This window comes from Muntiacus reevesi, chromosome 18, assembly GCF_963930625.1.
Source record: "Muntiacus reevesi chromosome 18, mMunRee1.1, whole genome shotgun sequence".
In the NCBI taxonomy this organism is placed as follows: domain Eukaryota; kingdom Metazoa; phylum Chordata; class Mammalia; order Artiodactyla; family Cervidae; genus Muntiacus; species Muntiacus reevesi.
In genome coordinates this window covers 38,945,701-38,970,863 of record NC_089266.1, presented here as the reverse complement: position 1 = coordinate 38,970,863, position 25,163 = coordinate 38,945,701, and the positions used below count along the sequence as shown (strand labels likewise).

Genomic DNA, 25,163 nt, shown 5'->3' with positions numbered 1-25,163 from the left:
TTGCTCAACACAGTCTCCCCGATTCCTGGAGCAGTGCTGGCCAGTATGAGGTGCCCAATAAATGTTTACTAATTGTGTATGTGGAGAGGGAAATGGCAACCCACTCCAATATTCTTGCCTGGAGAATCCTGTTGACATCGGAGCCTGGTGGGCTGTTGTCCATGGGGTTGCACAAAGTCGGACATGACTGAAGCAACTTAGCGTGCATGCATGCATTGGAGAAGGAAATGGCAACCCACTCCAGTATTCTTGCCTGGAGAATCCCAGAGACAGAGGAGCCTGGTGGGCTGCCGTCAGTGGGGTCACACAGAGTCGGATGCGACTGAAAGTGACTTAGCAGCAGCAGCAGCAATTGCATATGAGGCAGTGAAAAGAGAGGGACAGGTGGATGAAGAGATACAGTTGGCAAAGTGGAGTGAATTTTTTTTCGTTTATTTTTATTAGTTGGAGGCTAATTACTTTACAATATTGTAGTGGTTTTTGCTGTACATTGACATGAATCAGCCATGGACTTACATGTGTTCCCCATTGGAGTGAATATTTTAATAAATTAAAAATAATTAACCTTGAGAAGTGATTGCAGATTGTAGTCCTCGTTTCCTTTATAGCTGCAACCCTGCGTCTTTAAGACAAATTAGGAATTGTTCTTTACTTTTAAAAACAGTGACTGAGGTATCATTTAAATAATTTGCCGAGTTAGTTTTTGTCACGTTCAAAATTTTGGAAACATTTACAGTGTTAGCTGTAGTATTACTTAGGTATTGTTCATAAATGACAACGAAAATTTATGTGTGTGTTTCGGTAGAGAACCTTTGTCAAATTTCTCGTCTAAAGCAAGTAATATTTTAGTTCGAAAGACATAGACCCCCAAGGGCAAGCAACTAACACACACAAATAGTAGGGACATTTTCAGCAAGAGCTAATGAGAGCTTATTCATGGAATTATTGTGGTAAATAGAATAAATAGTATTTTTATCTTAAGTAGCTAGGTAATAGAGAGAGGAAGGGAACTAATATTTTTGACCATTTCTAATGTGCCAGATCCTTCATTATAGTGAGTACTTAAAATAACCCTGAAAGGTAGATTTTTATCTTTAACCCCATCTTGCAGACGAAGAAATTAAAATGCAGAGAAGTAGTTTGTGGACCAGCTGAGGATTTGAACACATACTTTTGAGCATTACATTCTGTTGCTTTGCATTTTTTTTCCTTCCAGTTTTACTGAGATGTAATTGAAATACCGCACTGTTTAAGGTGTACAGCATAATGATCTGACTTATGAAACCATTGCCACAGTCAGTTTAGTGAACATCTGTTACTAACACACACACACACACACACACACACACACACACACACACACACGGAAAAAGAGTATTTTTTTCCTTGTGATAAGAACTCTTAGGATTTACTCTCTTACTAACTTTCATATGTAACATTGTTAATTATATTAATCCTGTTGTGCATTTCATCTTGAGCCTGGTACTTATCTCACAACTGAAAGTTTGTAACTTTTGAATAGATTTTCCTCCTCCCTCCACTTCCTGCCTCTGGTAACCACAAATCTGATCTCTTTTTTTTCTATGAGTTTGTTCATTTGCCTGTTTGTTTTTGAAGTGTAATTGGCCTACAATACAGGGTTAGTTCCTGGTGCACACCATAGTGATTTGATAATTTCTGTACATTACAAAATGATCACCATCATTGCTTTGTATTTTTACTAGCAATGGTAATTTGGAAAATTTTAAGTCAGTTCTGCCTTAAGTGTATATGTCATGTTATATGTCCCAGAAGAGTAAGTTTTAATATTCACTATTTATTGATGGCACAAATAAAAAGAGTAATAAAGAAATACATGCGTTTGATTTTAGACTCAGATAGAACAGAAATATGCTTGATGAAATTATTGACCTGCCCTCTTCCCCCAATTCTGTTCCCCAGAAATGGCTACTTAAAAAAAATCAGACTTTCTTGGCAGTCCAGTGGTTATAGTTCTGTATTTCCAGTGCAATGCAAAGGGCTCAGGTTCAATCCCTGGTCAAAATCTAAGGTCCCACATGCTGTGGGCCATGGTCAAAACAAAAGATCACATTTACTGAAGTTTAATTAGATTTGCATAAAATAGGAATTATATTGCATATGGTTTGCACACTATCAGTTTGTAATACATCAAACTGTATGCAGTAGTATATCAAGCTGTATGCAGTTTGATGAATTTGGACAATTCAAAAATTATAAGAGGATGCAGTGCAAGTTAAGCCTCCAACTTGTGTCCCCCATCACCCAGTTCTTCTCACAGGAGGCAACTAGTGGTATATAAACATTTTCTGGAGGCTGCATGATATTCTGTTTTAAGGGTTTTGCTATATTTGTTTGTCTGATTCCCAATTAATAGGCAGTGTAGGGAAATAAATGTGCTGTTATGAATAATGAGTACATATGTGATGCCAGTATTTTATGAATACATACATGAAGTGAATGTATATTGTTGGTAAGTATGAATCCCACTTTTATGATTTGTCCAGAGTGATAAAGAACTTAAAGTGGATTCTCAAATGGTAAGCTCTGAGAAGGGTCTTTTAATAATGTTATCTGTGGTTTATTCCAGATACCAAACTAAAAATATGTCAAGTTTTAATCATGATTTTAACACCTGTCTCACAAGAATCCTTTTTTACTTTTTCAGGCCATCATGCAGCAGGGAGATACATCTATAAAACCCATCCTCCAAGTCATTGTGAGTACCTGCATATTTTTGTCAAACATTTTTGAACTTACATATAAATTACATTTCATAGAGGATATACAGTCCACTTTAGGAAATTTGTCTGCTGTAAATTCTCTTCATCATCACAAACTTAGTCCAGTCCATGTTGTAACTCTGAGAGAGAAACTGGGCTTTATTTTTACTTTTATGTTAGTCAGAGTTTGACCTCTGGAGGTTCCAATTTGAGGCTCTGCCTTTCTGTCATTTCCATAATTGGTGGATACTATATTGCTACCCATTTTTATTTAAGAAAAGTATCATTTCTGTTTTTGCTACAACATGGTTGTTATTCCCACTTCATAGATGAGAAAACTGAGGCTCAAAGAGGAAGTGACTTGTTCCAGTTTATATAGCAGGAAGCAGTAGAACCCTGATTTGTACCCAGGTGGTCTGACTCCATAACCCACCCACTGAACCCCTACTCTTGATTATCTCATCTTAGGAACAGCTTTCTCACCCAAGTTCAGTGCGTCATCATTCCGTTATTCATAAATGTTGCCTTTGCATTTGTCACTTTTTAGCATTCTAGATAAACCGTTAGAATCTTATAACAGGAACACTTGCTACCTGTGAGCATCTGGAGATTATAGGATTCCTATAAACCCTTCAAAGTCAGTAGAGCCCAGAGTGAAATAATCTCTACATAATATAGAATGTGGGCTTTCCTGGTGGCTCAGCAGCAAAGAACCTGCCTGCCAATGCAGGAGACTTGGGTTCGATCCCTTGGTTGGGAAGATCCCTTGGAGAAGGAAATGGCAACCAGCTCCAGCATTCTTGCTTGAGAAACCCCATGGACAGAGGAACCTGGCAGACTAGTCTGGTTACAAAAGAGTCAAGCCTGACTTAGCGACTAAACAACAGCAACAACAAAAACACATCATTACTTCTGCCTCCTTAGTGGTTCTGCCCTGGGGTTTGTCTTGCTCAGACCTGCCTCATATCTGGCCTCTGGAGCTCTCTACCCAAAAAGAACTTGTCTGCTTAAAATTCTTCCTTAACCCTATCAGTCATTTAAGGAGTTCGCAAATTTTGCTGAGGATTTTAAAAATCAATAGGAGCAGAATTCTGTACCATGATTGCAGATTCTGAGTCAATAGGCCCAATGGTTTGTCTCCCTGTTGCTCCCAAACTCATTGCCAGTCTTCTTAAGGCTGTTTTCGTATTTCATTTTCTTCAGAAAGCTGCCTCTGATTTTCTTCAAGCTGAAATAAATGTCTTGGCTCTGCTCCCATGTCATTATGTGCACACCTCTGCTGTTCTCTGCCTCCATCTTCACCCCAGTTGTAAGCCTCTTCAGGGGAAGGAATTCCTGCCCCCCCCGCCCCGTTTTGTATTTTTATCATGTTTCCTACATATGTTATATGTTTTTTATTTTTTTAATTAAATTTTCAATCAAATTTGAGTTAGGAGAGAGAGAACACAAGAGTATTGGCAGTTTATTTTGTTTTTATCTATGTTGTGTTTAATAATGTTAGTAAAGAGAGGTTGGTGGGAGAATCATCAAGTCCAGTTTTCTTTTGCTTGGATTTAGGCGTTGAGAGAGTGGGCAAGCAGCTCTGTTTCTTTGGGACTAATGGCAAACCCATTCTCCTGCCGCTGAGGTTTACTTATCCCTGGGGACTGGGCAGACAACCTGGCTAATGAATCGTGTTTTCTCTCCTAGAACATCCGTCCCATTACTACAGGGAATAGTCCACCCCGTTATCGACTGCTTATGAGTGATGGACTGAATACTCTATCTTGTACGTATGATGTATAAATTTAGGAGTTTGTATTTTAATAATGAAAGCACACCTAACACCCTGATTGCAGTAATTGGAACATTCCAGAAGTCTACATTTGCTTGGCTATGTCTTCAGTCAGACAGAATTGCAGTTGGCAGAGAGCATTCTAACAATAGACTAGGTCTAGTGGAAAGCTGCCACTTGGCTTAATTAATTTTCTCTAAGTGGTGCTCTGTGCTTTCTTTGATTAATTTCCCTTAGGATGATATTGACATTTAGTGGATATGATGGGTTAGCTGTCCTACACTTGTCTTTTTGGGGTTTTATTTCTGCATTGGAAGCTTTACGGGGAGAAAGAGAATTTGCAGAATATATACTTACTATCTCTAGTCACAAGGTGAAGGACCTAGAAGAGATTTTTTTTTTTTAATCTTTGTCATGAAACCTAAATGATTGAAAAGATGATTTGGGACACTTCAGGAAATACTTAATTTCATCGAAGCAGCAGGTGTTAAATGCACAGCAAATTATTACTGTTTTCTACCGTATAGAGTCTGAGTAGTTTTAATTTCAGGAATGTCTTTTAAGGCATTGTTTTTTCTTTTGCTGGTACAGTATGATCAGCTTTCAGACTGTCATGACTGAAATGTCTTAGAGACTAAAGTAATCTCTCTGCTTTTCAGCTTTCATGTTGGCAACACAGCTGAATCCTCTTGTGGAGGAAGAGCGATTGTCCAGCAACTGTATTTGCCAAATTAACCGGTTTATTGTGAACACGCTGAAAGATGGAAGGTATGTGGTGTTTTGGGTATTTTTAAGTATTTATTTATTTGGCTTCATCGGGTCTTAGTTGCAACACGCAGGATCTTTCACTGGGGTGCTCAGACTCTTCAGTTGTCGTGAGCAGGCTTAGTTGCTCTGTGGTGGAATCTTAGTTCCCCAAGTAGGGGTCGAACCTGTGTGTCCTGGACCACCAGGGAAATCCCTGTGGTTTGTTTTTTTTCTGTTGTATTGTGTTGTAAAATGGGGGCTAATTTTTGAACACAAAAGTTTATTTTTTTTTATTTTTTTTGAACATAGAAGTTTATTGGATGCCAGAATTCAATTAGGAATCAAAGAGGCAGTGGTGAGCTGTCAGCCAAGAGTTCAGAGCTACTGAGTTCTGAATTCAGGCGACTGAAAACAGGATACCAATAGGACAGAAATATGGAACCAAACTGGAAATTTCAGAGCAGAAAATGAAAGCCAAATGTAGAACTCATATTTCTGATCTCTTCAGCAGCACTGATTCTAGGATTCTCTCTTTAAGTATCTTTTAATGAAAAAAGGGTCACTTTTTAGGGCAAAAGAAGATGTACTTCATTCTATAACACTGCCCCTTTTCTGCAGTCTTGAATCTTTCATAGTAAACACTTTGTTCAGCGAACAGAGAGTACTGTAGAGTACCTACATGATGCTCCATGCTAGAGACAGAGTGGTGAACAGAACCGTTAGTCACACCTGCATAACCATTGCCGAAATACTTTTTTTTGGTGGCATGCAGAGTCATACTTACCAAATCTAGGGCAGTTTAAAAATCAAAAGTGTGAGTTTCCTGGCAATCTAGTGATTGATGCTTCATGCTTTCACTGCCATGGTTCCAGGTTCAATCTCTGATTGGGGAACTAGGATCCTTCATACTGTACGGTGTGGCCAAAAAACTTTTTTAAAAAAGCCAAAGTAAATAAAAATAGTAGCATTACAACTTATTGAATTAAGTAGGAATTCATAAGTCCATACTGAATAAATGAATACATGAGGGGGAACAGAAAGTTTTTCTTAGGATGGAATGCCATCTTAAAACGTAGATGGATTGACAGAATTAGATAATCACCATTCGGTGACCATCATGTATGCAAGAAACATTTAATAGGTGCTGTGTAAGTTTCCTGTGGCTGGTCTAGCAAAATACCACACATTTGATGATTTAAAACAAAGAAATTATTTCTGGAATAATTTCTGGAAGTCTGGAGTTGACGTCAGTTTCACTGGGCAGAGAGCATGGTGTTGGCTGGGCTAGACTCCTCCTAGGAGCTCTATGGGAGAATCCGTTCTTTGCCTCTTCCAGCTTCTGGTGGTAAATAGCATTCCTTGGCTTGTGGCTGCATCACACCAGTCTCTCCTTCCATGGTCACATTACCCCTTCTCTCTGTACCAATTCTGCCTCTACCTCCTTCTTTTTTTTTTCCTTTTGACTGCACAGTATGGTTTGTAGAATCTTAGTTGGCCAGTCAAGGATCGATTTTGTGCCCCCTCCAGTGGAAGTGTGGAGTCCTAACTCTGGACCACCAGGGAACTCCATCTTCCCTCTTCTTAGAAGGATATATGTAGTTGCCTTTAGTGCCCACCAGATAATCTGGTATAAAATCGCCACTTCAGCCCTTAATTAAATCACACCTGCAGAGTCCCTTTTTGCGGTAGAAGGTTCCAGGCGTTAGGATGTGGACGTATTTTGGTCAAGGGTGTTCATTCAGCTGACCACAGATGCTGAAACAGGTGGTGAAATTTGGATGAGGAACAAGTTATTTTTAGGATTAGTATATCCCCACGCCCCACACAGCATAATTATTAGTTGTAAAAGGAAAAGAAGCAATTTACAGTGGTGAAAACTGGCAGATGACACCTTATTCCAGTTGTTGACATTAACATTACAAGTAATGGGACAAAGAGAAGTCAGCATGTTGCCTGACTGGATGCAGTCAATTCATAGTGAACATAGTGTCAATTCAGTTCAGTTCAGACACTCAGTCGCACACTCTGCGACCCCATGGACTGCAGCACACCAGGCCTCCCTTTCCACCACCAATTCCCAGAGTTTACTCAGACTCGTGTCCATTGAGTCGGTGATGCCATCCAACCATCTCCTCCTCTGTTGTCCCCTTCTCCTCCCACCTTCAATCTTTCCCAGCATCAGGGTCTTTTGAAGTGAGTTAGTTCTTCACATCAGGTGGCCAAAGTATTGAAGTTTCAGCTTTAGCATCAGTCTTTCCAGTGAACACTCAGGATTGATCTCCTCTAGGATGGACTGGTTGGATCTCCTTGCAGTCCAAGGGACTCTCAAGAGTCTTCTCCAACACCACAGTTCAAAAGCAGCTGTTCTTCAGCACTCAGCTTTCTTTATAGTCCAACTCTCACATCCATACATGACCACTGGAAAAACCAAAGTTTTGACTAGATGGACCTTCATTGGCAAAGTAATGTCTCTGCTTTTTAATATGCTGTCTAGGTTGGTCATAGCTTTTCTTCCAAGGAGTAAGTGTCTTTGAATTTCATGGCTGCAGTCAGCACCTGCAGTGGTTTTGGAACCCAAAAACATAAAGTCTGTCACTGTTCCCATTGTTTCCCCATCTATTTGCCATGAAGTGATGGGGCCGGATGCCATGATCTTAGTTTTCTGAATGTTGAGCTTTAAGCCAACTTTTTCCCTCTCCTCTTTCCCTTTCATCAAGAGGCTAGTTAGTTCTTCTTTGTTTTCTGCCATAATGGTGGTGTCATCTGCATATCGGAGAAGGCAGTGGCAACACACTCCAGTACTCTTGCCTGGAGAATCCCACGGACGGAGGAGCCTGGTAGGTTACAGTTCATGGGGTCGCTAAGAATCGGACATGACTGAGCGACTTCACTTTCACTTTTCACTTTCATGCATTGGAGAAGGAAATGGCAACCCACTCCAGTATTCTTGCCTGGAGAATCCCAGGGATGGGGGAGCCTGGTGGGCTGCCGTCTATGGGGTCGCACAGAGTTGGACATGACTGACGTGACTTAGCAGCAGCAGCAGCATCTGCATATCTGAAGTTGCTGATATTTCTCCCGGCAATCTTGATTCCAGCTTGTGCTTCCTCCAGCCTACCGTTTCTCAGGATATACTCTGCACATAAGTTAAATAAGCAGGGTGACAATATACAGCCTTGACGTACTCCTTTCCCTATTTGGAACCAGTCTGTTGTTCCATGTCCAGTTCTAACTGTTGCTTCCTGACCTGCAAACAGGTTTCTCAAGAGGCAGGTCAGGTGGTCTGGTATTCCCATCACTTTCAGAATTTTCCACAGTTTATTGTGATCCACACAGTCAAAGGCTTTGGCCTAGTCAATAAAGCAGAAATAGATGTTTTTCTGGAACTCTCTTGCTTTTTCGATGATCCAGCAGATGTTGGCAATTTGATCTCTGGTTCCTCTGCCTTTTCTAAAACCAGCTTGAACATCTGGAAGTTCATGGTTCATGTATTGTTGAAGCCTGGCTTGGAGAATTTTGAGCATTACTTTGCAAGCGTGTGAGATGAGTGCAGTTGTGTGGTAGTTTGAGTATTCTTTGGGATTGCCTTTCTTTGGGTTTAGAATGAAAACTGACCTTTTCCAGTCCTGTTATATTATTGCCAAAGACGTATAATCTGTATCCAGTCACGAGGAAGCCTAGGGTAAATTGATAGACATTTTATAAAGTAACTGATTTTCAAATTTCAAGCATTGAAGAAGTCTAAAGAGATACGGTAGTTAAATATAACACATGATCCTGGATCCTTTCGCTGTTAAGGGCATCATTAAGACATTTTATGAAGCGTGAATGAATTCTGTGGATTAGATAGAAGAATTCTTTGGTTTTCAAGTTCAGTAACTTAACCAGGTCATGTCTCAATGTCAGTTGTTCCTCTTTTTTTCTTTTCTGGTACATGGTGTATGCTCTTTCAGTCTGCAGTCTGTTCTTTCTGATGAAATTTTTCTGTTGTTATTCCTTAATGACCTTTTATGTTTCATTTGAGCTCCGGTTTTCACTTACGTTGTGGATAACTTTGTTCTCCATATATGTCTTCAGTTTGCTGTAGTCTTTTTTTTCTAAGGCATGCCTTGGCTTAAGATTTTCTGACACATTACATAGTTTGGTCTTTGTTAGATATTGCTTCTGTTCTCTCTCGTCCCTTAACTTTTTTTAAAGATACACACACACACATATACACACACACACACATAATCTTACTTACTTTTTTCGGTTGTGCTGGGTCTTCATTGCTGTGCAAGCTTTTCTCTAGTTGTGGAGAGCAGGGGCTACTCTCTGGTTGTCCTCGGGTTTCTCATTGTGTTGCCTTCTCTTGTTATGGAGCACGGGCTCTGGGGCACTCGGGCTTCTGATGTTGGGGCACATGGGCTCAGTAGTTGCTGCTCCTGGGCTTCAGAGCACAGGCTCAGTAGTTGTGGTGCTGGGGCTTAGTTGCTCTGGATGTGGACTCTCCCGATTAGGGATCAAACCCACGTCTCTTGTGTTGGCAGGCAGATTCTTTACCGCTGAGCCACCAAGGAAGTCCTCCCTTAACTTTTCAAGTGCTCTTTGCTTCTCAGTCTCTTGTTTCTTCTCATCTTTTGACTTTTACTGAATTCTTGGTCTTATTTTGCAAGCCACACTTGGAAAGTATTCCCTTTCTTGGCTTATGCTTTTTTCTGGATTGGATTCTTAATTGTCTCTGCCTCCTCTGTTCCTGTTATTTTTATGTACTGTTGTGTGTTACATTGCTACTGTGTTATTTCTTTGTGTGTGTGTGTGTGTGTGTGTGTGTGTTATTTCTTTTTTATCTCATGCCTGTCAATGCAGGAGAAATAAGAGACTCAAGTTCAGTCCCTGTCAGGAAGATCCCCTGGAGGAGGGCATAGCAACCCACTTCAGGGTTCTTGCCTGGCGAATCCTCATGGACAGAGGAGCCTGGTGGGCTGCAGTCGACAAAGAATCAGACACGACTGAAGCGGCTTAGCACACACACACACATGCTTAACGTGGACAGCTCTGTCCAGACTTCATTTGCTCTGACATAGTCTAGGCTAGGTTCATCTCCTTGCCAACCTTCTCACTTGGGACCTGTTATCTGCCACCCCAGGCTGCCCTGATTTGCTTGAGTGGTGCCTTCTATCCACTTTCTGTCCTCTAGAGCATGGGATAGGGGAGGGTGGAGCGCTTTGCTGTGACTGAGTACAAAAACTCGAGCTCCATTCTTTCCCGTCACAGGTGGATGCCGTGTGTTCCTTCTTAGCTCTGCTGAAAACCTGAGTGTGTGTGTGCGACCAGGTTTATTCCTTACCTTATTGATGGTCACTGGTTTATTCCAACCAGGGCTTTAGCAGTCATCTTTGTACATTTATCTTTATATGCTTATGCTGTTACTTCATAAGAGTTGATTACAAGAATTAGAATTGTGGGGGTCAGGGGACATGTGTTTTAGAAATTAAACCAATTAACATACTCTTGATCCTTGTATAAGAAAACCTGTTTCTGAATAGGCAACAGACACGGGTTAGATTCCTGGCTCCCCGTGGTGGGGGAATGGAGAGTTACTGCCCTGGAGCACAGGGTTTCTTTTCAAGGTGGTAGAATGATCTGAAGTTAGATCATGGTGCTGCTTGCCCAACTCTGTAAATATGTGAAAAACTGCTGGATTATGTATTTTTAAAAATTTATTTATTTTTGATTGAAGTATAATTGCTTTCTGGAGAAGGGAATGGCCTTCTCCCGATCCCTATGTGGGAGACAGGGATTAAGACCATCCCCAAGAAAAAGGAATGCAAAAAACAAAATGGTTGTCTGAGGAGGCCTTACAAATATCTGTGAAAATAAGAGAAGTAAAATGCAAAGGAGAAAAGGAATGATATACCCATTTGAATGCAGAGTTCCAAAGAATAGCAAGGAGAGAGAAGAAAGTCTTTCTCAGTGATCAGTGCAAAGAAATAGAGGAAAAGAATAGAATGGGAAAGACTAGAGATCTCCGCAAGAAAATTAGAGACACTAAGAGAACATTTCATGCAAAGATGGCTTCGATAAAGGACAGAAATGGTATGGGCCTAACAGAAGCAGAGGATATTAAGAAGAGGTGGCAAGAATACACAAAAGAATTATATAAAAAAGATCTTCACGATCCAGATAATCATGATGGTATGATCACTCACCTAGAGCCAGACATCCTGAAATGTGAAGTCAAGTGGGCCTTAGGAAGCATCACTACAAACAAAGCTAGTGGAGGTGATGGAATTCCAGTTGAACTCTTTCAAATCCTGAAAGATGATGCTGTGAAAGTGCTGCACTCAAAATGCCAGCAAATTTGGAAAACTCAGCACTGGCCACAAGACTGGAAAATGTCAGTTTTCATTCCAATCTCTAAGAAAGGCAATGCCAAAGAATGCTCAAACTGCCTTACAATTGCACTCATCTCGTATGCTTGCAAAGTAATGCTCAAAATTCTCCAAGCCAGGCTTCAACAATACATGAACCACGAACTTCCAGATGTTCAAGCTGGTTTTAGAAAAGGCAGAGGAACCAGAGATCAAATTGCCAACATCTGCTGGATCATCGAAAAAGCAAGAGAGTTCCAGAAAAACATCTATTTCTGCTTTATTGACTAGGCCAAAGCCTTTGACTGTGTGGATCACAATAAACTGTGGAAAATTCTGAAAGCGATGGGAATACCAGACCACCTGACCTGCCTCTTGAGAAATCTGTATGCAGGTCAGGAAGCAACAGTTAGAACTGGACATGGAACAACAGACTGGTTCCAAATAGGGAAAGGAGTACGTCAAGGCTGTATATTGTCACCCTGCTTATTTAACTTATGTGCAGAGTATATCCTGAGAAACGGTAGGCTGGAGGAACCCCAAGCTGGAATCAAGATTGCCAGGAGAAATACCAATAACCTCGGATATGCAGATGACACCACCCTTATGGCAGAAAGTGAAGAAGAACTAAACAGCCTCTTGATGAAAGTGAAAGAGGAGAGGGAAAAAGTTGGCTTAAAGTTCAACATTCAGAAAACTAAGATCATGGCATCCGGCCCCATCCTTTCATGGCAAATAGATGGGGAAACAATGGGAACAGTGACAGACTTTATGTTTTTGGGCTCCAAAACCACTGCAGGTGGTGACTGGAAGCCATGAAGTAAAGGACGCTTACTCCTTGGAAGAAAAGTTATGACCAACCTAGACAGCATATTAAAAAGCAGAGACATTACTTTGCCAACGAAGGTTCATCTAGTCAAAACTTTGGTTTTTCCAGTGGTCATGTATGGATGTGAGAGTTGGACTATTATAAAGAAAACTGAGTGCCAACAAATTGCTGCTTTTGAACTGTGGTGTTGGAGAAGACTCTTGAGAGTCCCTTGGACTGCAAGGAGATCCAACCAGTCCATCCTAGAGGAGATCAATCCTGAGTGTTCATTGGAAGGACTGATGTGGAAGCTGAAACTCCAATACTTTGGCCACGTGATGCGAAGCGCTGACTCGTTTGAAAAGACCCTGATGATGGGAAATATTGAAGGTGGGAGAAGAAGGGGACAACAGGATGAGATGCTTGGATAGCATCACCAATTCAGTGGACATGAGTTTGGGTAAACTCTGGGAGTTGGTGATGGACAGGAGGGCTTGGCTTGCAGCAGTTCATGGGGTCACAAAGAGTCGGACGTGACTGAGTGACTGAACTGAATTGTGTTGGTTTCTGCCTTATATCAACATCAGTCAGCCATAGGTATACATGTGTCCCCTCCCTCTTGACCCTCCCTCCCACATCCCACCCCTGAATTGTACTTTTAAAGGGTGAATTTTATGGTATATGAGTTATATTTCAACGAACCTGTTTTTTAGGGGAAAAAATACCTATTTCCCCTTAACCTTGTTGGCATATTGTACTAGGTATTACAGATTTTTAAAAAATAATTTCTATTCATTATTTTAATTTAAAATATAATAATAAATTCTCCTGTTTGTGAGGTCAAGTATCTTTTCATACATTTATTGATATTTGTAGTTCTTCTTGGAATAGCATTTGATTATATACTTTGTCTTTTGTGTGTGTGCTGAGGGTAGGCTAGGGAGAAGCTTTTTATAAATGAGGGATATCAACTAATTCTTTTATCTCACTTTATCATAGTCTGTTTATGGTATCTTATGATAAGGAGTTAATAACTTTTTTTAAATTTAGTTAGTTTTGTGCATTTTATCTTTATGGCTTCTGAATTTTGTATTTTGCTTAGGAAACTTCCTGACTGGGTTATAAAAACATTTCTTGGCTTCAGACACTTGTGGTGAATTTTTTTAAGTAGACTACAGTTCATCTGAGATTTTATTTTGTTTCTGCTTTTTAGTTTTAAAAGCATTTGGATTATTTTAAGTTGTTTAAGGTTTGGGTTTTTGTTATTATTGAAGTATAGTTGATTTATAATATTATTTTTAGGTGTACAACATAGTGATTTGATATGAGGTTTACTTTTATATGGGATATAAACAAAGAATTTAGCCTAGTTTTTCCCAAATGAATGGTCCGTATCATGGGAGGTCTACGGTAAGGAGTTTATTCTGAGTATGATGGGAAACTATAGGCTTTTGAGTGGCAGAGTGTTGGTATGATCTGATTTAAATTTTTTAAACTTTCCAGGAGATGATTTTGATAGCTATGTGGAGAGTTGATGGTTGGTGACAAAAGTAGATAGAGACTGGTATTCCGTTTATCTGGCTGTGTCTGTTTACCATCTTTTCCATCGGTCTGTTTGTCTAGTCCTGTGTCTGTGCCAGAGTTGGTCTTTTTCTTTCTTTCTTCCTTTCTTTTTTGTGACATCTTCTTGACAGATAATTCATACACCGTACAATTCATCTATTTAAAGTGTAAAATAGTTTTTATTATTCTCAGAGTTGTGCAGCCATTACCACAATTAATTTTAGAATATTTTGTTACCCACCAAATAAACCCTGCACCCTTTAGCTATCACCCCCAAACACCCCATCCTCCCCATCCCTAGACAACCATGAATCTATTTTCTTTCTATAGGATTTGCTTATTTTGGACATTTCACATAAATGAAATCTTGTAATATATATGGTCTCCTATGGCTTGGAAATCCCTAGTATATATTTTTAAAAGGTAGTAGTTCTTTTTTAAAAAACTCTTTATTTTAGTGCCTAAAATACCAAATATTTTGTCACTGTTCAGTTTTCAAGTATTCGTGTGTTTGTAAGGCTTCCCTTGTGGCTCAACTGGTAAAGTATTTGTGTGTGTGTGTGTGTGTGTGTGTGTGTGTGTGTGTGAATAATTTATCTGTACCAGGATCCAAAGGGAAGCTCACACTGCAGTAGGTTGATAGTTCTTTTAAGTCTCTGAATATAGGTTCCTCCTCCATCTCTTTTTTCTTCCCTGAGTATTTATTTGTTGAAGAAACCAGGTCCTTTGTCCTTTATCCTCATTCACTGTTTCCCACAGTCTCAGTTCTGCTGATTAGATCTTTATAAAGTCATAATGTGTCCTTGTCATCTGTGTTTTCTCTAAGTTGGTATTGTGTATATTCTTTACATGTGCTGCTGGATTTATCTTACTAATATTTTATTTAGGATGTATGTATATTACAGAATAAAGTTAGTGGTTTTTTTAGGTTTTTTTTTTTAGGTTTTAGTATTGGGCTAATGCTAAATGATTAACAAGCCTTTCGTTTTTTTCTGTGTTCTGGAGTAATTTGGATAATTTTGGAAGGTAGTTAAATATCCACTGCTAAATACCTATGAGAGTTTTGAAATAGTGAATCTGTATGTAATATTCAGGAACAGATAATTTCAAGCTTATTTTATTGAAGTAATATAGCCTTGATATGAAAACCTGCTAAAGGTTGCACAAACTGATGAGTTATATGTGAAAATCCAAATTACAGCAGTCAGACCATTTAAAGAATACATCACAATGAGGTTGGGCTTACTGTTGTTTACTGCTCCAGACTAGCTCCCTTATTTTTTTTTTTTTTGCTGTGCTATGCAACATGTGGGATCTTAGTTCTATGATCAGGAATTGAACCTGTGCTCCCTGCAGTGGAAGCATTGAGTCCTAACCACTAGCCTGTCAGGGACATTCCTTGTCTATTCTTTTTAATGTCCATCGAGACTGTGCTAATTCAGGCCTCCATCAGTTCTTCTGTTTTTCTCCCTGCCTCCAGTTGTGTTCCCCTCAGAGTCTTTCAAACTGCAGTTCTTTTTAAAATACGAACATACAAACATAGGAGAAGGCAGTGGCTACCCACTGCAGTATTCTTGCCTGGAGAATCCCGCGGAGAGAGGAGCCTGGCAGGCTACAGTCCACGGGGTTGCAAGAGTTGGACACAACTGAGCAACTAAACCAACCACCACCATTACCACAACCAGAGAAAAGCCCGAGCAGCAACCAAAACTCAGCACAGCCAATAAATAAAGAAATAAAATAAAATTAAAAAAAATAAAAAAATACAAACATGATCATGGCATTCCTGTTCAAGCATGTATTGAGAACCACTGTGGACCAGTTGCTGAGGTGTACCCTGGAGGATACCTGCCATGACTGAACAGGCAGCTCAGGAGGAGGAGTAGATAATCAATAATGAATATACAGCTAAATTATATCATATATGTGAGTAAATAATCAAATGAGGAACATGCAGTTAACTGAGATATTAATCATTGTATGTCAACCTGTGTTAATTAAACCTGAGAGATGTGATCTGAAGGAAGGAAATGATGGCTGTAGAAAGGAGTATAGCCGAAGACTGATCTGAAGCAAAGATTAAAGAGGCGTCTCTTGAAGACCTGATGTTTGAAATGAATATTAGATGAAGCAGAGTGAGAGACCCTCACAATCAGAAAGAGGCACGTACAGAGGCCTGTGGCAGGAGAGAGCATGACATACACCAGGAACTGGGAGGAAACAGATGGCGGAGGGCGGGGTGCCACAAGAAAGCAAGATCAACTGGAGAGATTAGTGCGAAGCCAGAGCTCACTGAGCACATCGGCCATGTGAAAAGGTTTCTCACTCGTGGTCATAGGTCCTTGAGTAGTTACCGAGAGGTCTTAATCAAATTGAAAGATGGACAGAGAACTGTAAATTCTTAATTAATTGTAATCACATGAAAAACATCTCTGGGGACTTCCTTGGTGGTCCAGTGGTTAAGACTTCGCCTTCCAGTGCAGGGGGTACAGGTTCAATCCCTGTTTGGGGAACCAAGATCCTACATGGCTTGTGGCCAAAGAACCAAAACAAAAAACAGATGTGACATTATAATAAATTCAATAAAGACTTTACTAAAAAAAAAAAAAAAAACCCCGTAAAAAAAAATCTATAGTCATGTTGGTTTTCACAGGGAAAGGGTAATTGTTCAGATAAGTATATGTTTCTAAAAACAGATTATCTCTTGTTGTGCCACATATTGTTGGGTTTAGTAATCTAAATTCTTATCATGTCATTTGCTCCTTGAAGATACGGTATGTAGTAAGGACACTGCATTTTAATTAAGGAACTAGATGGGAAACGAGAACCCTGCAATCATAAAAGGCCTTGATAATGATGCAGTGAAAGATTAAGGGGAATATTTATGTAAGAATTGATATCATATAGTTCTCAAGTTATTCAGTAATGAAAAACAGTTGACAAAGGGAAATAGTTTTTATCACAGTGATTATTGGGGGAAAGCTTTTAAAGTAGCTTATCATTTTAAGGGCTTCTGAATTTATTTTTTCTAACATGTTTCTTTTCCTTTGCCTTTGTAGGAGAGTGGTTATTTTGATGGAGTTAGAAGTTTTGAAATCAGCTGAAGCAGTTGGATCAAAGATTGGCAATCCAATGCCTTATAATGAAGGTAAAATGTTTTTTATAGGTTGTAACACTCAGCTGAATACCTCTTAATAGATCTGGAATGCTTCCTTTTGCTATAGTTTCATTTGTTCATCTATGGGGGGCCTTACTCTAGGAAAAAGTAACAGGTTACTCTTTCAGATTTTTTTTTTTTAATACTGAAAAAATGATGGTAGGACTCTGTAAAGGAAAAACCTCTCTTCTGTTTTTCTCTGCACGCAACAATCATACATATTTCTGGCTGTGACCAGATGTGTGGGTTTTTTCCTCCCTAATAAGCTGTTCTCCACTTCTCTATGGACACCAGCCGGGTCTCCTACAATTCAGTTTGGTTCTGTCACTGCGTATCTGGAGTTAGCATCAGATCTCCCAGGGTAAGGGCTCAGGCCCACCAGACTGCCTTACCCCCGCCCCTGACCCCACCGCCCACCACTGCTCCCTTCATTCGAAAGTCCTGCCTGTTATCTGTGCTTCTGACCAGCTGGCTGTAAATTGTCGAGTCCTCCACTTCTCTCTTCTGATTCAGTTAGGTTAATTTTTTTTAGTTAATTAATTTGTTTTTGGCTCTGCTGGGTCTCCATTGCTGTGCATGGGCTTTCTCTGACTGCAGCGAGCGGAGGCTCCTCTCTAGTTGTGGTGCTGGGGCTTCTCTTTGTGGTGGCTTCTCTTGTTGTGGAGCACAGCAAGGGACTTGTGGGCTTCGGTAGTTGTGCATCAGCTCAGTAGCTGCAGCACACGGGCTTGATTGCTCCGCAGCATGTGGGTTCTTCCCTGACCAGGGATTGAACCCGTGTCTCCTGCATCGGCAGGGGGATTCTTTACCACTGAGCCACCAGGGAAGCCCTCAGTTATGTTAATTTGCTACAGTGGCTTCCAGAACTCAGAGAAACAGTTTACTTACTTTGTTGTTATTCAGTCACTCAGTTGTATCTGACTCTTTATGACCCCATGACAGGCTTCCCTGTCCTTCACTATCTCTGGGAGTTTGCTCAAACTCATGTCCATTAAATTGGTGATGCCATCCGACCATCTCATCCTCTGTCGTCCCCTTCTCCTCCTGCCTTCAATCTTTCCCAGCATCAGGGTCTTTCCCAGTGAGTTGGCTCTTTGCATCAGGTAGCCAAAGTTTTGGAGCGTCAGCATCAGTTCTTCCAATGAATATTCAGGGTTGATTTCCTTTAGGATTGACTGGTTTAACCTCCTTGCTATCCAAGGGACTCTCAAGAATCTTCTCTAGCACCAGTTTGAAAGCATAAATTCTTTGACTCTCAGTCTTCTTTATGGTCCGACTCACATCTGTACATGACTACTGGAAAAAACATAGCTTTGACTATACAGACCTTTGTTGGCAAAACGATCTCTGCTTTTTAATAGCATCAGTATCAGTTCTTGGTCTATTTTAATCTTAATTTTTTTTCCTTATTATCAAGAATATTTTTCTCCTTTGTGTGCCTGGTAATCTTGGAATGAATTCAGGCATTGTGATTCATACCCTGTTGAGTGCTGGAAACTTGTATTCTTGAATTTTTTTCAGGGATACAGTTAAATTATTTGGAAACAGTTTTATCTTTTGGGATGTTGCTTTTAAAATTTGTTAGATGGGATCAGAGAGTGGCATTTATTCTGGCTCTGGTTATTCATAGTACAGAGGCAAGACCTGTCAGAGTATCCTACTCGATGCCTCGTGAATATGAAGTTTTCCATTCTGGCTGTTAGGTACAGGTGCTATTTCTAGCTTGTTGTGAGCATCGGACACTGATCCCCAAGGTCTTCTCAGATGGTTCTTTCTTTCCCTGGCTTCTGATAGTTTCCACCCAGAGATCAGCCAGCCAGTACTCTGCCGACTCCTCGAGGGGATTCTTCCAACATCTCTGGAGGTCTTTCTCCATTCAGCTCTCTTCTCTGGTACTCTGTCCTGAGAACCCTCCATGTCTTGATTCCCCACATGCTCGATTCCATCTCCTTAACTCAGGGCTTCCTCCATGCCCACTTCCTGTGTCACAACCTGGAAACCCTCAGGGCTTCCAGTAATCTGGTACAGTCACACTCACCTTGTTTATTTCCTCTGTCTCAGAATTACTGTCCTTTGTTGCTTAATGTCCAGTATCCTGAGAATCATTTGTCTCATAAATATTTTGCCTTCTTTTTGGTTATTTTTGGTGAGAGGGTCATCTTGGCCTCTGTTATTCTGTCATGTTCTGTACATGGTTTTACAAGTCAAATAGTTTTGCAAGTGTGTTCTTTGAAGCAACACCAAAAAAGCATTTCCCTACCCAGCTCTTCTTTGTCCTCTGGCTCCTAGCCGGGGGCAGTTTATTTCAAATCTTAGAGCTGTTTCTCTGCTTTGTGTTCACATATTTGTCCATTAAAACTTGTATACTTTTCAAAGTTGAAATGTTAAGATAGACATATTTTTAAAAAATAAACATTAATTTTTGTTTTAAATTTTGAGTAGATAATATAGTTACGTCTTTCAGCAGTCAAAACGCTAAAATTAAGTATTTAGAGAAATCTTACTCCTGCCCTTGCCTCCTCCTGTTTTGTTTGTACTCACTGCTGCCCTCTGTAGGTAACCAATTTCAGTGGTTTCTTTTTGTCTTTCAAGGGTTCTCTTAATGAAAATATAACCAAGTACATAAGTTACATATTTTCACTCATAATCCACTTTGCTTACACCAAAGGTAGGATTAAAAAAAACAACTCTGAAGAGCTAGACAAGTACGTACACTATGTTACCTCTCTTTTCTCAGTTCTGTTTTTGTTTTTTAATTTCAGCTTAGAGATATTTTCATATATATACCTAAAGATCTTCCTCATTTTTACTTGTTTATTTATTGACAGTATAGCATATTGTGTTGTGTGACAATTCCATAGTTTAACCAGCCTTTTATTGATGGGCAGATGGGTGTTTCCATACTCTGGCTATTAAGACAGTGCTGCAGCAGATAACTTTATACATATGCAGGTATATGGGCAGAGGGGCTTTGATCGCTAAAGGTGAGATTGTTGGATCCGTGGATAAATGCTTTTGTGGTAGGTAGATATGCTTGGGTTCCCTTCATGGGATAGTATCATTTTGCATTCCCACCAACAATATGTGAAAATACTTGTTTCTTCACAGCTGTGCCAACAGAGTATGTTATTAATCTTTTGATTTTTTTTTGATCAATCTGATAGATGAAAAGTCAGATCTCAGTGTAGTGTTTAGTTTGTATTGTGAGCAATATGAGCATCCTTTTAAATGTTTAAGGGCTTTTTATTCTCTGTGAACTGTTGTGTTGTCCATTTTTCTTTTGAGTTGTTTATCTTTTTCTTCTCAATTTTTAAGAGATCTTAAAAAAAAAATAGAATTAGTCCTTCATCTCTGATACAAGTTACAGTGTCTTTCGGACTTTGCTTATAGTGTTTTTTTTGCTATGCAGCAGTTTTCTTTTGTTTTTATGAAGTTGTATTTTCCAGTTTTTTAAGACTTTGGATTTTCGATCCATAGTTGGGAAGATCTTCCTCACACCAGAGTTACAAAGGCAGTCACCCATGTTTTATTCCAGTGCTGGCGAGACTTTATTGTTTGTGTCTGAATCATCCATGCTGCTTCTCTCTTGCGGTTGTGATGTCTTGATTTGTGAGGTTTTGGGCTTCACTTTCGCATAATCTGCCGTTTGTCTCTTTCCCCTAGCTTCACTAAAGATGCAGTCTGTATATGGGATGTTCGTTTATGGTATGAGCATTCATTCCTCTTGTCACTCTGTATGATTTTTAGGAGAAGGGACGGTTTGGGACTTGATCGTCACCATGCTTCTTTCAGAAGTAGAGCCTTCTAGATTTTAATTTTTACCTATACCAAACGTATTAATTTGGCGTTTTACATAGGAAAAGGGAAGCTGCAGCCTATTCAGGTAAAGTTTTAAGATATTAAATAGGAACATCACAGTTGTTTTGCAATGGTAAAGTGTTAAAACAAGCATGTAGGTTGTCTTATTCCCAGCTTTTAGGAAGGCAAGCCACGACAAAGCAATACTTAGCATCTCTATGAAATCTCTGGATGCTAGAGGCTTGAGGGAGAGGTGATTTTGCCCAGCTTACTACCTTTGACTGAATTTCTAATGTTTTTTATGTTGTGTTTAATTGACTGGCTGCTTTGAACATGTCTTTCAGGGGCAGAGTATTTGAGGTAATAAAGATGGAGTTGGAAGGGGTGAAGGATAATTACCACTTGGGGTGAGGACCATAGAACTATGAGAAGCACTCGTTTTGTCTCAGTGCTCAGTTCCACTGGCTCTTCCTTTCTTTAGGGTCTGTTAAAGTGCAGAGGAATGAGGCAGAGATTTTGCTGTTCAAGAGTATTTGCTATTGAATTTCGTTGTAACTAGATCAATAACACATTGTTACTTGGGCCATCATGAAGTAGCTTTGTTACAGTGACTACTACCTTATGGGTGTATTTCACAGAAATGGTTTCTAATTGTTTATTGGAAAGCAAAGAGACTGTTATTAGTGAGAAGAGAACTAAAGTTAGATTTGTATCCTCCCAGCACCTAACCCAGACGTGTAACATGGCAGGTGACCAGTAAAATTAACTCATGAGATCCAGTCCAGAATCAGGCAGAGAAATTCCAAAAGGTGCACTGAAATTGTCTCATGGTACTAGTACCACATTAAGTAAAGAGTGAAGATACTTATAGGATTTTTAAAACATGAGAAGTAAAACTCAAACACAGCTCATGTTTCCTTCAATATTGGGTTGGATGGTTTTAAATATCCTGTCTTTACCGTTATGTATTTTTTTTAAATCAGTATGTATATTAGTCGTATGTACCTACACTATTTCTAACCATAATATCTTACTTAAGACTTAAATTCTTTAATATGTTGCTTAGTTATTAGTGTCACTCATTACTGATAGATACTAGTTGAAATTTTTTTCCAGCCTGACTCTTTATTTTCTACCAATGAGAAATTGTATTTATTGGATTACTCTTGCTTATATTCTTTGTGGTTATTGTTAAGAAAGTAATTACTGGTAGAAACGGAGGTTTTTGTTTATCTGTATACTCTATTGTCTGTTGTCTAATTTTTCTCAGCTATTATTTTACTATTAGTGGCTTTTTGTAACTGCTGGATATTGTAGTTATTAGTTATGTTCTATATGATCATATTTCTGCCTGCCAGAATTGGTTGTTTAGGATTAAAAATTAACTAGATGATAGTGAGTTGATTGGATGTAGTCATACAGACCTGGGTTCAAGACAAGGTTCTGCCTCTTCCTAGCTGTGTGACTGGGCAAGTTACTTGACCACTTAAACCCACTTTTCTCATCTGTTAATTGGGTACAGTAATACTGTTTACGTAGAGGGCTTAAGAGTAAGTGGAATAGTGCCCTTAACCTTGTACCTGGTGCATTAAGTAAGCGTTCAAAAAACTGTAGCTGTTACGGACATGTCTATTACAGGGCCTAATTGGAGTCTCATTAAACATGCTAAATTTCATTGACTCTAAGAATCCAATGGTTATAAAACTATGCTATTACGTACTACTAAAAAGAAATTTTAACATTAATTTTAACCCATATGTTAAAATGTTTTAAAATATTGATCTCACAACAGGTAAATAGATAAGTTACATTTTTTAAAAAATTGTGGTAAAATACACATAACATAAAATCTACATCTTAGCCATTTTTAAGTGTATCATTAATGACATTCAGTCCAGTCACCCTTGTGCAGCCACTTCTATCCACCTCCAGAACTCTTCCATCATCCCAAACGGAAACCCTGTACCCATTAAACCATCTCTCCCCACTCCCACCAGTCCTTGGTAACCACCCTTCTACTACAGATACCGCATAAAGATTAGTTACATTTTGATAGAAATTAACATAAGAGATTGGCAAGACCCTGTGACCATGTCCTATTTATTAGCAGATGCTTGGAGAAGTAGGCACGGTGGGGAGGAAGGGACTTGGGAGTATTGATGTGTTTGAGACTGTGGGAGCATGGGAGGAACTAGGGTGGGGTACCGAAGGGGTTGGTGTATCTTCATGGCTCCATGTTTGACTGTTTAAATTATTTGGTTCATTTGAATAAAATTTCCCGAAGCAGGTAAAAATACAGATTAAATTTTTGTCCCAATTATTTGGACTCAATATTGTTTGTGGAGCAATTCATCTTTTCCCTACTAATTTAAAGGAAGGTTCACTGTAGAATTTCAGAATGTTCCTTCATAAGACACACTGTCAGAGGAGAACAGTTCTGCCATGCAATCTCTTGTGACACTGGAAGTTAAGAGGTAATGGAAAAGCTGAAAAGCAGACACAAAAATTCATTGTCGATAATCTTGGCTCTTTTTTCTGTGTAAATAAGGCCTCTCTGTTCTCTCCATAGGAAGAGCTGGAGTTCTGTTTAACCCTTTTAGTTTGATGCTAAGTTTGATTCACTCTGATGGCACAGTTGACTCTCCTTTAGTGGTACCAGTTAGAAGGAACATTCGCAGAAGGAAATAAAATCAGTGCACAGTATGCCCGTTTGCATTAAGGCCTTGGAAAACCCGGTAGGGAACAAACCCAGGGGTGGAAGAAGCAGAGGCAAGGTGGCAGGCAGGGAGCTATTCTAGGGGGGCTCACCGTGTGTCTGTTCTTAGGGCTGTCTAGGAAATGTTTTGAGCTGCACTTGTGTGCCGCAAGCAGTCTTGGTGATCAGCCCAGATTAGGTTTGACTTCTACTTTTAGTGCCACTCACAAAGGCCACATCAAATTCCATAAATTTTTTTTTTTAATTAGCGTATTTTAACATTCTTCAGTTTCATCAACATTTGTAGAAAGGGTGAGGACCAAATAAATACTCTGATGGTGTGGCCTTTTTTATTTTCTGCTTGAGAGACATGTTTGTTTCCTCTCCTTTTTCCTTTTAATCTCCCTGTCTCCCCGACACACCTGCTTCTGAACTCCATCCTCATCTCTCCTGCTGTGACAGTTCACTCGCTTCATGGTACCTAAGGCGCTTTCAACTCTTATTTTCCACCAACTGTCAGTTGCAGAATAAGGTTGCTTTGTTTGGGAGGGAAAGGGTAGAATCCTTTCTGAATGTCTTCTTTCCCTTTGAAGCAGGAGCACTTCAGAGACAATTGAACTGCTTTTAGGTTTTTGTTACCACCCAGCTTTTTCTTCTGATAGATCCTGCCGCGAACACAGTTCTGTTGATAACATCGATTTGTTGCTATGGAAATAGTGGTAATGTCACAGATTCAGCCCAGTGACTTTACTTCAGGTTCACGCAGGAGAAGTGGGCAAGGCTTTAGGGGAGAACCTCATTAAAACCGAAAGCCATCAATTATAAGCAGGTGAAAGGTAAATGGAGCCAACCTTTTAGGTAATGAAAACAAAAGTGAACCCCTAGCACTTTCGCTGCATGCAATCAAGTGCCCCAGCATGAATTCCAACCCAGGAGAGTGGAGAGTCTTTGACAAAAATCACAAATTTGCACTTTCTCAGAATATTTCTTCTGCTTAAGTTTAAATCTCTTAACCCAAATTATTGGCACTAAAATGGTCTTTCCCTTCTGATCATCAGGACACGGACAGCAGCCAGTAGTTCCTCCTCCTGCCTCAGCAGCCAGTCCACCAGCCAGCAGACCCCAGCAGCAGAGTGGGAGCCCAGGAGTGGGTAAGGCTGCCACCCGAGGACGCGTGCTGACTGCGTGCGGCAGGCTTTTGATTGATGGTTTGCAATTCAATCTGGGACTACAGGGAGTTTCCAAAATGCCACACATGACAGTTGCTTCTTGCAAAGAATAATTCCAATTTTCATTGTAAAGTGTGTGATTGAAAAAAATGATTAAAGACAGTCTTTTAAAGATACTTAATATGCTTTTTTTTAAAAAAAAATCAGAATGATACACTATTCTCTGTTAATAATTTATGTGGTAGTTTCTCACTTAACGTCCTCTTGACTATGTGAATTACATAACTTCTAAATTCTCGCCTTTTAACTCTCTAGGAGCCACTTATTCATTTGGTTTGTCTCTCTCCAGGTTTCCCGT

The 25,163-nt window shown here is 39.7% G+C and overlaps 1 protein-coding gene across 1 annotated transcript in view; it reads left to right on the top strand.

The window, feature by feature from the left end:
* The window catches only part of RPA1 (replication protein A1), a 44,357-nt gene that overhangs the window by 1,918 nt on the left and 17,276 nt on the right, over window positions 1-25,163 (top strand). Inside the window, exons 2-6 of the mRNA XM_065909951.1 lie at window positions 2,687-2,737; window positions 4,431-4,509; window positions 5,175-5,283; window positions 17,046-17,134; window positions 24,695-24,787. Of these exons, the coding sequence (XP_065766023.1) occupies window positions 2,687-2,737; window positions 4,431-4,509; window positions 5,175-5,283; window positions 17,046-17,134; window positions 24,695-24,787 (421 nt within the window). The remainder of the gene's footprint in view (window positions 1-2,686; window positions 2,738-4,430; window positions 4,510-5,174; window positions 5,284-17,045; window positions 17,135-24,694; window positions 24,788-25,163) is intronic.